Source organism: Eulemur rufifrons, chromosome 17 (genome assembly GCF_041146395.1).
Source record: "Eulemur rufifrons isolate Redbay chromosome 17, OSU_ERuf_1, whole genome shotgun sequence".
Classification (NCBI taxonomy): Eukaryota; Metazoa; Chordata; class Mammalia; order Primates; family Lemuridae; genus Eulemur; species Eulemur rufifrons.
The window spans coordinates 81397831-81413115 of record NC_090999.1 but is presented as its reverse complement, the minus strand read 5'-3'; the positions used below and the strand labels follow the sequence as shown (position 1 = coordinate 81413115).

Below are 15285 nucleotides of genomic sequence, written 5' to 3'. Positions count from 1 at the left end.
CTTAGGTAGTGGAGAGCTGTTATTTTTCATATTTTAGTGATGAGGAGGTTCACACCAGGAGGGGTTGAACATCTTGACTGAGGTTACAAAGTGAACAGTATCTACTACTGAAAGCAGTCATCAGCATTGATGGCCATTGTCAGGCTCCAGTGAGATTGAGTTGGAATTGATAGCAAAAGATTTACACATTTTCAAAGCAAGTGCATATCCACATTTTCTTAAATTAACATTTTATAATTAAAATAATAGTTCAAATTATAGTTGATTTTAGTTGAACTTAACTCTTTTCTAACTACTATTTTGACTCCTTCTTAATCTAAGTAATTGTATTTTATTTCTTAGGTGAATTAATCCAAATATAAATATACTTTTTATGAGTGTCTTCATATTTTAAACAATTAAAAATATATTTAAATTATATTTATATCATTTGTTTCTTTTCCTGAAGAGTTATTAACATAGAAAAAGATAAACACAGTCATTTCTACAACCAAAAAGGTGACTTCAGAATTGAGCATAGTATGCTGGAAGAATTGGAAAATAAATTGATTAACAGCAGGAAAACAGAAAGTAAGTGGAGTTCATGATGAACTAAATACTGTTGAGTGATATAAGTTGTAGTTTTGCCCTGTGCTTTGTCTTTGTGTATTGACTGTGTTATTAATAGTTTCTGTATTAAGGTATTTTAGTTGGTAATAAATTCGTCTTTTAGGGACATGTATTTATTCTTCAGATCACTATTTAGTCACCCTAACCAGATTGTTTTCTGTTTATATTTCCTCCAATTTAGTAAGAAAGAGTTTTGGTTTTTCAGTTGACAAACCAGTAAATGCTATTAAAATTTCTTAAAATAAAAGCACATTGATTTCTGGGCTATCTGATCTTAGCTCATCACTCTGGCATTGTTGACTGAGCCTTGCACTCAGTAAGCATCAGTAGATTCAGAACGTGTACTTAGTAGTTGTATGAAGCGATCAGGTCACATAATTGCCTAAACCTGAGTTTCCTTGTCTGCACTCTGAAACCTACTATTTCTACCTCAGGAGAGCTGTCCTGTGCATCTGATGAGATAATATATAAGAAAATACTTTATAGATTGTACAGTGAACATGTTCAGTTGTTTGTTATGAATACTAATTAGTGTCAACAGTGTATACTAAATGTTAACCTTAGTGAATTCTATGAGAATACTTTGTTTCATTATAGAGTCAGATTCTCTATGCTGTAAAATCCTTCTTATAATGAAAAAGCTACTTAGCATTACTTAAAGGAAAAATAATGGTTATCAACTAAGATTTATAAAATATTAAGACTTCTTATGTAGAGATTATACTGCTTTTGGTACTCCCTTATCACCAATTAAAAGAAATTCCTAATAATTTTTTTCTTTCAGAATATAAGGTCACACTTTTTTTTTAAAGTCGTCTTTTGTCAGGTAGTGGCAAGAATCATTTTCCCTCTTCTATTGGAATAACAGCAGATCCCAATATGAATACCAGATTTCCAGTTCTCTCTTCTCTTTGATTCGTAGAAAAATCTAGACATCCCTAATGTAATATTTCTTCATTTCCCTCAGTTCTTTTGCAGACAGCTAGGAAGCTGATCTTTCTCTCAGTAATGCAATTAAGTAAAGTATCTCATTTTTTTAGGTCACTTGATTTTCCCTTTATTAAGGGAACTTTATTTTTACCTTTTTATTTCCCTTTGTTCTACAGTTTTACCCTTTTTTAATAAACTTTAGGCCTTATGTAGGAGAGGAAGGAATGCATTATCTTAGTGTAAAGATGTATGCTTTATATGTTACAGCTTAGAAGTAATAAACAACCTATTCATTACCTCAAATATCATGCCTCAATTTTAGCCTGCATTTATGTCATAATGTACTTAAATGGTTTGTCTATACAGAGTGTTTATTCTAAATGAATAAATAAAATAAAAAGATTATTTGTTCTGTAGTGATAATGCTATAGCTGATCAAACTAAAGCAAAAATAAAACAACAAAAAACTTTACTAATTTCTTAGCTTTACTAGAGAAGTTTCTTGACCTAAAGTTTCAACAGCCAGCAAGATGCTATAAAATAAATTGAATAAAGTTTCTACTTTTATGAAACTCTTGAATTTTAATCTAAAAAAACAGAACAAGCCAAAGTCACATACGCATATTTAGAGGTTTATTTTGGGTATTAGCACTGGCTGCAAGCATGTAGGTAAACTTTTTTAAAAAAAATAATTACTTTTAAGGATTTTTGGACCAAGCCTTTGGTGCTTCACACTCATTTGTGGAAAAGTTGCAAAAACAAAAAAGAGAAGTGTCCATAAAATACTCAAAGATTATAAAATAATAATACTATTATATGAATGTATATGTATGAATATTTGTATCAGCCTAATAAGTTAAACAAATATTAAAGTAAGATCATTACATCAGAAAACAATATTAAAGAAGAATCCTGTCTTTCTGCTGCTGATAAAGACCATCTAAAAATGCCTTTGAGACTCTCATCTGTTTTTCAGGCTTTTATTGTAGGACTGACATTTCACTCCAGGCTGGTCCTTTGGTTGAGCTTGGCAACCTGTGGCATAGATACCATTGAATGGTACCGACGGTGTTACCAGAGGGTATCACTTGACTCTGTCTTAGAGGGTGTGGTTAGATGAAGTCAATGGGAAGTTTCTCAGTATTTATGGAATTAAGTAGTTAGTTTTAATATTCCCACAATGAAGATCAAATTCTATTTCCATAAATTATAACAAATTGAAAAGAAACACTGATAAAGAACAAAACAGACTAGGCTTAAACTGCTAATCCATGCATTTAAAACAATGTCCAATAACTCAGTCTCCACAGGAAAAAAACAGACATTTCCTTGGCACAGGTTATAGTAAGATTTAACCCACTGTGCTTTTAAATACTGGAGGAAATTGAGAGATGCTTTATCTAGAGCAAGGGTACTTAAAGTATTGACATAAATAACCATCTTTTGTTCTTTATTTTGTTGTTCTTGGTGGTCTTTTGCTAAGTGATTGTGATCAGTCCTATGTGTAGAATTCTGCATTGTAACCACATTTGTCACAGAATTATTTTAAAAGTCCATACTTCTTTCTTATAGGAGCAAAAATCCAGCAACAATTGGCCAAAATACATAACAATGTAAAGAAACTTCAGCATCAGTTAAAAGATGTGAGGCCCACACCTGATTGTAAGTAAATTTAAATGTTACAGTCTTATGTAATAATGTTTTCTACTTGACATTAATCGAGCTAAACCCTACTGTATTGGGATAGGGCTTAATAAGGATATATTGGAAAACTAATATCTAGCATTTATGTTGTGTTTTTTTTTAACCTTTAAAGTGTTATCAAATCCTTCCAAATTATAAGGTAGGCAGAACAGATACTAGTGCCATTTATGGAATAGGGAATCTGTGTACAGAAAGGTTCAGATTCAGCTAATTAAGGAGAAAAAAGACTAATTTCCTGATTCCTAGCCCAGCGTTTTTCCTATCATTTGCTTTTTGAAAAAATTACCTTTCAGAAGCAATTCTAATACATAGAGAAAGGTTAAACTGATTTGGAGAAAATGCTGTTTGGGGCGGGGAATAAAACCTAAATTATAACCCTACCTCTTTGCTTACACCAGCATTCATTCCTGAAGGATCAAAGCAATAAAGTGCTGAAAACATAAGGACTTAGGATTCAGACAGATGAGTCAAACACTTTATCTGTCACTTGTGAGTTATGCAATTTTAGGCAAGTTGCTTGATCTCTCTGATCTTTTGTTTCCTCAGCTCTAAAATGGAGATAATCATAGAACCTATTTCATAGAGTTGTTGAGGAGATGAAGTGAAACAATGTACATAATATAGCACTTGTGCAGTGCTTCTAATATAGCACTAAAAATGGTACAGATGAATATTATAACTGTTCATAAAATTAATAAATAAAACCATAAAAATAGTAGAAGAGAATATGGGTTTAATATTTTATAACAATATTGTATGCTATAAGAATGATAAATATCAGAAACCATAGGGGAAAAAGTGGACATATTTGACTACTTTTAAAAAAACTTAAAACCCACAAGCTAAGTTGAAAGACAACTTAGGAATGTACATAATAGCAATGTATATGTAATTTTAAAGTGTAAAATCCATAATATATTAATATAAGAGTGCCTACAAATTAGAGCAACAAAAATAAATAACTTAATAGAAAAATGGGCAAAGATCATAAGGTATACATTATAGCAAAAGAAATATAAAACACATATAAAAAATGCTCAAGATTATTAATGATCACAAAAACATCAAATCGATGGTGATGAATATTTGCCTTTCATTTTGGAAATGGGTAACAATACATGGGAAGGGAGCGCTCTCAGGAACTGTAAGTTGGTAGAGCCTCTTTTAAGTATAATATGACAGTACAGCATTTTGTAAAGCGGGCATACTTTTTACTTAGCATTTCAAGTTCTATAAATTCTCTAAAATACTTATTTGAGCATACTAAAATATGTATGCAAGGATATTTACTACGTTATTGTGCATATTTAAAGATTCATCAATTACAGAATTAATTAAAATGGATTAGGGTAAATTGAGACAATGAAATACCATATGTAGGCATAAAAAGAATGAGGTGTTGGCCGGGCGCGGTGGCTCACGCCTGTAATCCTAGCACTCTGGGAGGCCGAGGTGGGCGGATCGTTTGAGCTCAGGAGTTCGAGACCAGCCTGAGCAAGAGTGAGACCCCATCTCTACTAAAAATAGAAAGAAATCATATGGACAGCTAAAAATATATATAGAAAAAATTAGCCGGGCATGGTGGTGCATGCCTGTAGTCCCAACTACTCGGGAGGCTGAGACAGGAGGATCCCTTGAGCTCAGGAGTTTGAGGTTGCTGTGAGCTAGGCTGACGCCACGGCACTCACTCTAGCCTGGGCAACAAAGTGAGACTCTGTCTCAAAAAAAAAAAAAAAAAAAAGAATGAGGTGTAGTGCTATATTACAGCTATGGAAGGTTAACCACATTTTTTTTTTTTTTTTACCGCATTTTGTTAAATAAAAGCTGCAAGTCACAAAACAGTATGTTTAATGTGAAACTTTTTTGTAAAAAATAATATTAATACTTGATATGGGTGCATAGGAAAAAATCTGTAATCAGAAAAAAATTATAATAATTCACTTTTGAGTATACTTATTTGTTAAGGCTAAGAAATGTTTTAAAATTAGGAGAATAGTCCACTTTTTTTCTTAATATTTAACTCTTAGTTATGCTGAAATATGATATAAAATAATTTTTCCATGAATTATTTTTTTTTACAGTTGTTGAGAAACTCAGAGAAATGATGGAAGAAATTGAAAATGCAATTAACACTTTTAAAGAAGAGCAGAGGTTGATGTATGTTTTAAACTCATTTTAAATAAAATTATTGACTTTTTTAATAATTCTTTGCTAGGTTGTACACAAAGCATTTTATTGTTATATATTTAATGAGTCTTGCATAAAAACAATATAATACCTCTTTTCTTTTGTTTTAGGGTTTAGATGGCTTTTCAGTTTTAAAGTGAATTTTCATTCGTATTTAGATAGTATAAAATCCAAAATAAGAATTTGAAAGATTGTTTTTTATCTCTGAGGAAACTCTTTTAGGATTTATAAATGTCAATAATGTTAAGTGGAGAAGATGATGTGAAGAATCAGGTATGATTAAACTTGAGGGAAAATGAAGAATTAGTGTGGATTGTTTGGTATCTTCTTATTTAAACTTTATTTTTTAAATTTTAGATATGAAGAGCTTATTAAAGAAGAGAAAACAACTAATAATGAGCTGAGTGCCATATCAAGAAAAATTGACTCCTGGGCTTTGGGTAATTCAGAAACAGAGAAAGCGTTCAGAGCAATCTCAAGCAAAGTTCCTGTAGACAAAGTAGCACCAAGTACCCTTCCAGAAGAAATACTAGATTTTGAAAAATTCCTTCAGCAAACAGGAGGGCGACAAGGGGGCTGGGATGATTATGATCACCAGAACTTTGTCAAGGTGAGAAACAAACATAAAGGGATGCCAACATTTATGGAAGAAGTTCTAGAACACCTTCCTGGAAGAACACAAGATGAAGTTCAACAGCATGAGAAATGGTATCAAAAGTTTCTGGCTCTAGAAGAAAGAAAAAAAGAGGTAATAATAATTATAATAGCTATTACATGTGTATTTTTATGTTCTAGGCACTGTACTAAACTTGTAACATGTATTATTAACTTTACAACAAATCCAAATTCCATGAAATATGTTTATAGTTTTTTGTGGGCTTTTCTTTTTTTGGAGACAGGGTCTCATTCCATTGTTTGGGCTGGAGTGCAGTGGCATTGTTAAAGCTCACTGCAACCTCAAATTCCTGGGCTCAAGCGATCTTCCTACCTCAGCCTCCTTAGTAGCTAGGACTACAAGTGCTCGCTACCACACTTGGCTAATTTCTAATTTTTTGTAGAGATGAAGTCTCACTATGTTGCTCAGTCTGGTCTCAAACTCTTGGCCTCAAGTGATCCCTCCAAGGTTCTAGGATTACATGTGTGAGCCACTGCACCTGGCCTATTTGTAGTTTCCCCCCGCCCCCCATTTTATAGAACATGAAACTGAGGCATTGAGAAGTTAAGTAAATTTACCCAACAAATGGAACTGCAGTTGGGCTTCCTCAAGGCCAAACATCTCTACCGCAACAAATTACACAATGGGTCAGAAAACTTATGATTGTCACCTCTGTGTCCACTTCGCAGAAATAAGGGTAATCCAGATCCACTCAGACTTTTGAAAACAGTCATGTTAGTGGCAAAGGATACTTTATTTTGAGTAGAAAATCAAGAGGCAGTAGGAAAAAATGCTTTGACTGTTAAAAGTTTCCTTGAGATTTTTGAACTTCAGCCTCATTGCTTATTGTAAAGACTCAAAATTTTGGTTACCCCAGAGAAACACAATAACCCTTGATTGTAGTAAATGCCTAAAAAGGTCTACTTTCACAAAAATATTATTCTGGTTTTGGTTTAGGTCAGGATTTCTCTGCCTTGGCACTATTAACACTTGGGACTGGATAATTCTTTGTTGTGGGGGGCTGTCCTATGCATTCATGGGTGATTAATAACATCCCTGGTCTCCAGTCACTAGGTGCTCATAACACCTTCTTCATTATGATTATCAAAAATGTCACCAGACATTGCCAGATATCCCCTGGGGGGCAAAAACCGCCCCTAGTTGAAAACCATGGGTTTAGATACTCAGTCTGAGTCATTTTTTTGTAGACTTCAGCTATGACAAACTGTAACTTGCTTTTTTAACAAGAAAGGTTTGCCTATTCAAGAAATGACATATCTAAGGAGCATTAAAGAAATATTGATTCCATGTTTAATCTAAAGGTTCAGAGGGAGTGGCTGGGTTTGTTATTGTCGTCATTGTTTTCCCTTCTCTGAAATAAGTTAAATGTAGGGAGATTGACTTTTGGGGCTTTGAGAAAAATTGTTGAAACATAAGTAATTTTTTTTTTTTTTTTTGTTGTTGAGACAGAGTCTCACTTTGTTGCCCAGGCTAGAGTGAGTGCCGTGGCGTCAGCTTAGCTCACAGCAACCTCAAACTCCTGGGCTTAAGCGATCCTACTGCCTCAGCCTCCCGAGTAGCTGGGACTACAGGCATGCGCCACTATGCCCGGCTAATTTTTTCTATATAGATTTTTAGGTGTCCATATAATGTCCTTCTATTTTTAGTAGAGACGGGGTCTCGCTCAGGCTGGTCTCGAACTTCTGACCTTGAGCAATCCACCCGCCTCGGCCTCCCAGAGTGCTAGGATTACAGGTGTGAGCCACCGCGCCCGGCCGAAACATAAGTAATTTTTAAAGACTCAAAATAACAAGCTCTTAAGAATTATTTGGGCTTTTATTCCAGGATACTGAAAGCATGAGGTTCTCAAAATGGTCCCTAGACCAGCAAACTCAGTATCACCTGAGACTTTGTTAGAACTTAGCGGGCCCCAACGCCAAACCTAATTAGATCTCTTGGAGCAGGGTGCGCCAGTCTGTGCTATAACAGTGCTGTAGGTTATTCTGTTACAAGCTGGAGTTTGATAACCACTTCTCTAGGGAAAAAGAACTGACACGGTGCTTCTTGTAATAAAGTAAACACAGATTCTGTAATAGCTTACTCCTCTTCTTCCCAGCTACTCTGTTTCCTAATATTTGATGATTGATTGGACATAGGGGTGAGGTAGAAGTGGTTTGAAAGTGGAGGTGCAATTTACTGAAGTAGGACACACTGGAGGAGAGGGAAGTTTGGGGAAAACATTAATATCGGAAATTCAGTTTTAAATCTACTGAGTTTAAGATGTTGAATAGGAAATTTACGATTTTTATCTCCAATTCCTTTAATATATCCCATGTTTTGTGTAAATGAAGATACTTACCATTTTCAGACATGCCCTGGACTTTTTTGTCTGAGTGCCCTTGTTTATCTTGTTCTCACTTTCTGGAACCTGCGTTCTTTCGTTTCCCCTCTACTTTGGCTTATCAAAATCTGCCTAGATCAGATGTTGCCTCCTTCTTGCCCACCCAAACATAAGTAGTCCTCCTCAGGATTTTACTGCCACTTTGTCTATACCTTTTTTTATGATGTACTGTGGCTTGTCCATGTTGTATGTCACCTTGATCAGTGCTACTCAGACTTGGTCCATGGACTGGATATTGGTTTGCAAACTGTTACCTGTCTACAATGAGATAAGGTGATACTGCATCAGAATCGACTGTCCAGTAAGCACAGTTAGGCTCAGTTGACTTTTTTTCATAGAAAATTTTCTCATTGAAGGAACCAGTGCGATTTTACATTTTGACATAAATTCCTGATATTTTTGTGGACTGGTACTTTGAATAGCACTGTACTAGATGGCATTTGGTATTGTTTTAATCATCTATTGTTCTTGTCACATTGCCTTGTATACAGTATGTGCACATACCATAAGGATATATTAAATGAAGGAATGCTACACCAGAAGGAATAAGGAAATGGTTTCCTGACTTGGGGGAAAAGTAATTCAGTTAACATGTCCTATGTGGCATAGAGAAGGCTGCTGGAATTTTAAATGCTTTTTACATACCCATATATAATGCTATTGAGCTATTTTTTATTTTATTTTATTTTTTTATACTTACGGAGCACTATGTGCCAGGCATTAACTCATTGAATCTTCACAACAACCCTGTGCAAGAAGTACTGCCTACTACTGTACAGATGAACAAAATGAGGACAGAGAAGTTTGGCGACTCCTCCAGAGAAGTTTGCCATGTACTCTTACACCTAGTAAACAGCAAAGCCAAGGTTTGTTCCCAAATAGGTTTCACAGCTCTTTGTCTTAACCACCCCACTTTCAATTCCTCTTCTGATATTTGACCAAATAAAGATCACTCGGAGAGTATTCTAAGCCTAGAAAGAGAACTTGGAAGCAGAAGTGAAATGATTGGAGGAAAGGGATGTTGCCCATGAAGACAAAAGAGGCAGGTGAAGAGGAGGATGGTTTATGAGTTGCAGTCCTTGTGAGCCTGGGGATTAAGAGAGGAAGACAAAGGCCAAAAGAATAACCCGTTATTCAGAGTTTTAAAAGATACAGTAATTTTTTTAGAAACAGAAGTAGAAAAAAATTGCATTGGTTAAAAACAAAACAAAACTTAAAAACCTAAGCATCCAGCATCCTTCATCAGTTCTTTCTTTTCAGAAAGATAGAATTGAGGTTGTATTTTAAAATATTTTTGGTTATTAAAAAATTTTTTTCTCTCTTTTTTTTTAAATCATTTAGTCAATTCAGAAGTGGAAAACTAAAAAGCAGCAAAAAAAGGAAGAAATTTTCAAGGTAAAGGAAAAGGCAGACAACATACCCATGACTTTCCATAATAAACAAGAAAATAATCAAAAACAAAAAGAGGAACAAAGAAAGAAACAGAAATTGGCAGTTGAAGCTTGGAAAAAACAGAAAAGTATAGAAATGTCAATGAAATATGCCTCCCAGTTAAAAGAAGAGGAAGAGAAAGAGAAAAAGCAGCAGAAAGAGCGCCAACGCCAGTTTAAACTGAAATTATTACTGGAAAGTTATACCCAGCAGAAGAAAGAACAGGAAGAATTTTTGAGGCTTGAAAAGGAGATAAGGGAAAAGGCAGAAAAGGCAGAAAAAAGGAAAACTGCTGCTGATGAAATTTCCAGGTTTCAAGAAAGAGTGAGTAAATCTGTTTCCTAATTTTTAAATGCTAAACATGGAGGTATTAACTTCCAGATTCAGTTCAGCAAAAATTGAATACTTCCTACATATTGGACCTACACCTAGTATTAGTATACCAAAATGGGTAATCCATGCTCCCTAATTTCCAGTAGATCATAGTCTAGTGGAAGTAGGAGATTTCAGTATAATGTGGTAAATGCTGTGGTGAGGTACAGGCAGAGTACTTCAGGAGGAAGATATACAGGGAGGGATGCTTACCACAGCCCTGAGTGTCAGAGAGAAGATAATACCTGAGTCTCAAAGGAGAAGAAAGGGAAGGAAAGGGGAGATCCTTCCTAACAGAGGGAATAGCATGAATAGCAGCTTGGAGGAGTGTGACAGTGTGATCTGTGGAGAAACCTATAACCACTTCAATATTCATAGGGCAAGAATCGGGGGAGATGGAAACCAGCAGACGACGAGGCTGGAAATGGAAAAGTAGCCACCAGCAAGGCTGAGTGTCTTATCTTCCCTGCAATTGTCTTTCCTGCCAAACTGGTTGGCTTTACCCAATAGGCAATTTGCTTATTTTTTCATCTTTCCACCGTAATGTAGGCTCCACGAGGACAGAGGTGGTGTGTTTTTTTCTTCCCTGTACCCTAGGATCACGTGCATTGTAGATACTTGATGTATACTTAAAGGAATCAAGGTTATTGCTGGGTGGTTGGATTATAGGTGATTTTAAACAAATTCATATAAGAAAAATACTAATAAAGACAAGTGGAATTCAGCCCAAAAAGGATTAAACAAGACAAGGAAGGGGACTTTAAAATGAAAAAGGGTGCAAATGATATATAATTTTTATGAATATAACAGTTATGATTGTCATATGCATTAAATATATAGCAGCAACATTTGTAAAGCAAAAAACAAGGGAGATACAAAGAAAAATAATAGATAAAAACACATTAATAATGGAAATTTTAGTTCATTTCTTTCAGTCCATGTATAAAAATCTTCCTAAATAACAAAAATAGCCCCTGCCTCCTCACTCCCCCAAAAGATAAGCAGGCCACATAATAAAGGACTTAGAAAAAAGAAAACCGATAAAACAGAAAATGTAAGAGACATCTAAAACCAGACATATCTGTATTGATGAGTGAAAATGGGCTTAACTCACCCATTAAAAGAAAAGGAGTTTTAGATTTTACTTTAAAGTAAAATAAGAAATACCTGAAAGAAATTGATACAGAAAGGATGTGCATGTGTTAACATTTTATATTCAGAGAAAATAAAGCTCTTACCCTTGGTTGGAAAGGGTTAATATTGAAGGAGTATTGATAATTGAAGTAATTTAATTTTACTTGCAAACAACATAAGTTTGAAACAAATTTTCATTAATTTTACTTTCTTTTTTGTTGTTTTTTTTTTCTTTTTTTAGGATTTACATAAACTTGAATTGAAAATTCTAGATAGACAGGCAAAGGAAGATGAAAAAGCAGAAAAACAAAGAAGACTGTTAAAATTAAAAGAAAAGGTATTCTGTACTGAGATTAATTTTTTTATTGTTATTTTCCTAATTCCTTGATGTGAAAGGACACCGACATCAAATCTGTTTTCTTTATATCTTTATTTCTAATAACATCTTTAAATTTCATATTTATTTACATATTAGAAAGCATAACTAAGCATAATTTAAGTAACTATTGTTTGAATTCTGCCATTTTACATTATAAGCCCTTTTTTCTTTACCCTGAATTATTTCTTTCTCTTCATATTTGTCACTCTTTTCATTCTTTCTATGTGAACCTCTCTTTTAGAAACAGCTACGAGCATTGCTTAATCTCATTGTAATACTCAGAACTAAAGATGTTGGTGACCCTCATGGATAAAACAGAACTTAACTGGTGGTTACTTACCGTAAATTTATTATCTGCCTATATCACTATCATATTTAGCCATATTGCATTTCTCTCATAATATAGAAAAACAGAAATAAAATAGTTCTATTACTAGAAAAAATAAATAATAGTTTATGAATAGATTGATATAGTCCAAATTTTATTTGAGCTATATGAGCCCAATTAGAAGTTTACTGAAGAGGTTTATTAACAGTTTTATTACTATTTAGTTACTATCAACTATGTTTTTTTAAACTGTTTTCTTTATATTTCTCGCTTACTAGTATAAACTTAGTTCATGTAAATTAACTTACCCTATTTTACTTCTATTACAGGTTGAAAACCATGTTAGTAGAGACCCCTCTAGGCTTTACAAACCTACCAAAGTTTGGGAAGAACGAACCAAAAATATAGGACCAACAGGCTCTGGACCACTTCTACATATCCCACATAGGTAAAAAAAAGAATAACTGTTCACTTAATAATAATTTAATATCTGCATGTCTATATTTTATATAATTTCTATATGCATATTTTATAGTAATAAGCTGATAAAGCAAATCTATAAACCATTTTTAAGTTAACGTTTAATCAGATAGGTTTTTTTTTTTTTTTTAATTTCCTATACATTTATAATTGCTCTTTTCTTTTTCTCTTTAGGGCTGTTCCAACCTGGAGACAAGGAATATAAAGAAGAATATGAGATAATGAAGTTGCTATTCAGTTGATGAAAATGTTAGCATATTCGGTTATACCAGGAGAAAGTGACTAACCATGTTCTTTCAATACCACTAGCCTAGTCAGATTGATTATTGTGCTGTGATTGAATTGAGAGGTATTAAGTTTCATGAGGCTTTGTCATTAGTATTTCCTGTTTCTACTAAGAGGGCATATAATATATGTATGTTGGCCTGTTTTTGATGTAAAAGTTATTTAAATTAGTTTATGTTACAGACATTCCATTTAAATATTCCAAACATTTCAAAGATTTTTGTTTTTGTCATGGCATAGCAAAATAAATTGGGACAATCATAGAATGACATTTTTTAAACCAAAATTTTGTAACTTTTATAACTTGGAGCCAAGTTAGCTTGAGTAACAAAAATGTAAAGTGTTTTTTTTTTTTTTAGAGTTATGAAATGTTAGTACGTTTTCTAAGTTTAACAAATTGGTGGTTTGTCAGTTATTAATTTTTGTGTAATAAATATTTTGTATTTGTGAAGCATGCTTTGTTTTATATAGAGAATATTTTTAAAAGATACCTGTCATCTCATATACTCCATTAATTATATTATTGATATAATCTTTTTAGTTTCCTTCAGCTATTCCAAATTTTCCTTCAGCCTTTCTGGACTTCACACATTTATAAAATCTTTGTGTCTTTCACATCTTCCTGGCTAATGCAGTTGTCTTTTCTGCTTGTTTGCTTCAAAATAGGAGAATTCTTTGTTCTGAAACATCATCTGAAATAAGCTAGCTTTAGAATACTATGATTTCTCTTGGTGGCATTTAAAGTGTTTTAAAATTGCTACACTAATATGTTTGGTCAAAAGTTAAATTTTAAAACTTTTAAACTTGTACATGAAAACACAATTTAACTTAATTCATTTCAACTTTTCATATTATAAAATCTTAGTTTCTAACCTTGACTAGTTCTCATTTTATGGGAAAGTTGCCATATATATAAAAACAGGAAACTTTTTTCTTATAACTTTTTTTTTTTTTTTTTTTTGAGACAGAGTCTCACTCTGTTGCCCAGGCTAGAGTGAGTGCCGTGGCGTCAGCCTAGCTCACAGCAACCTCAAACTCCTGAGCTCAAGGGATCCTCTTGCCTCAGCCTCCCGAGTAGCTGGGACTACTGGCATGTGCCACCATGCCCGGCTAATTTTTTCTATATGTATTTTTAGCTGTCTATATAATTTCTTTCTATTTTTAGTAGAGATGGGGTCTCGCTCTTGCTCAGGCTGGTCTCGAACTCCTGAGCTCAAACGATCCGCCCACCTCGGCCTCCCAGAGTGCTAGGATTACAGGCGTGAGCCACCGCGCCCGGCCTTATAACTTTTTATTAGAGTATCTTTAATTATAATTTGATACATTAAGTTAAATGACTCAGTTAGAAATTTACTGTGAGTAGTGGTCAAAACCTTTTCTTATTTCACAGTTAATATTCAAAGTAGATGGCTTCCAAATTTTGGAAAATGAATTCTGATTGTACAGTTATTGGTGCAGAATGAGAAAATTGACATTAAAGAAAACCCTTAATTAGGAATGCTTATTTTATTTACTTGCTCTCCATAGCTTTTTTTTTAAAACAATTTGAAGCAGTTTAGAAATAAAATATAGAACAAGAAGAGGGAATTTAAAAACAGTACTGAATACCTACAAGATACAGAAAAGCAAATGTTTCTTATGTGTTGCTTTTTTACATGTTGCTTTTTGTTGCACACAAATGCACCTTTCAATTTCCTGCATCTAAGGCATCTAAAGGTAAGCATTCTGGGTGACATGATTCTTATGCCGTTTATTTTTGGTTTTGTTTTCTTTTTTAATAAAGTATGGAAGTCCCTCTGAAGAAATCAGTTTTTCTAACTGAATCTGAAATGAGGAATTTATTATATAGTTCCTTTCTATAAAGGATGTAGAATAAACATAGTTGATAATGTCTTTTGTTATGGGTTCATAGAAATGATGTCAAACATTTCTTATACTGGTTTAAAAAGTACATTAATAAGAAATTTAGGGAAACAAACGCTAAAGAAATATTATAGAATGCCTATAATTTCAGGGTAACTTTTTCCAAAAACATACCTATATATTTTAAAATAGGTAGTCATATAGTACATATTAATTACTATACTATAATCACTTTTCATTACACGTTTTCCTATGTTTCTACATAATTCAAACATTATCATTTGATGGCTAAATAGTATTTAATTATATAGATGGTCTAATACTTTGAAGCTATTTTCACTTCTTAGCTAAAAATGTAGAGTAGTACTTTATGTGGAGGTTACTAATAGATTCTGTCATGCATATGCAAAAAAGCATGTATGGTTAAAATCACTCATGAAAAGCTTTTTACTGACCTAGGAGGTATATTATATTATCTCTCAATGAGTCCAATGCAACAAGTTTTTCCTCCAGCTTTACATCAGACT

General features: G+C 33.5%; 1 protein-coding gene across 1 annotated transcript in view; it reads left to right on the top strand.

The window, feature by feature from the left end:
- Window positions 1-13134, top strand: part of CCDC112 (coiled-coil domain containing 112) — a 28223-nt gene extending 15089 nt beyond the window's left edge. Inside the window, exons 3-10 of the mRNA XM_069492251.1 lie at window positions 449-570; window positions 3112-3201; window positions 5325-5400; window positions 5788-6178; window positions 9828-10241; window positions 11665-11760; window positions 12460-12578; window positions 12785-13134. Of these exons, the coding sequence (XP_069348352.1) occupies window positions 449-570; window positions 3112-3201; window positions 5325-5400; window positions 5788-6178; window positions 9828-10241; window positions 11665-11760; window positions 12460-12578; window positions 12785-12815 (1339 nt within the window). The 3' untranslated portion in view covers window positions 12816-13134. The remainder of the gene's footprint in view (window positions 1-448; window positions 571-3111; window positions 3202-5324; window positions 5401-5787; window positions 6179-9827; window positions 10242-11664; window positions 11761-12459; window positions 12579-12784) is intronic.
- Window positions 13135-15285: the final 2151 nt, after the last annotated feature.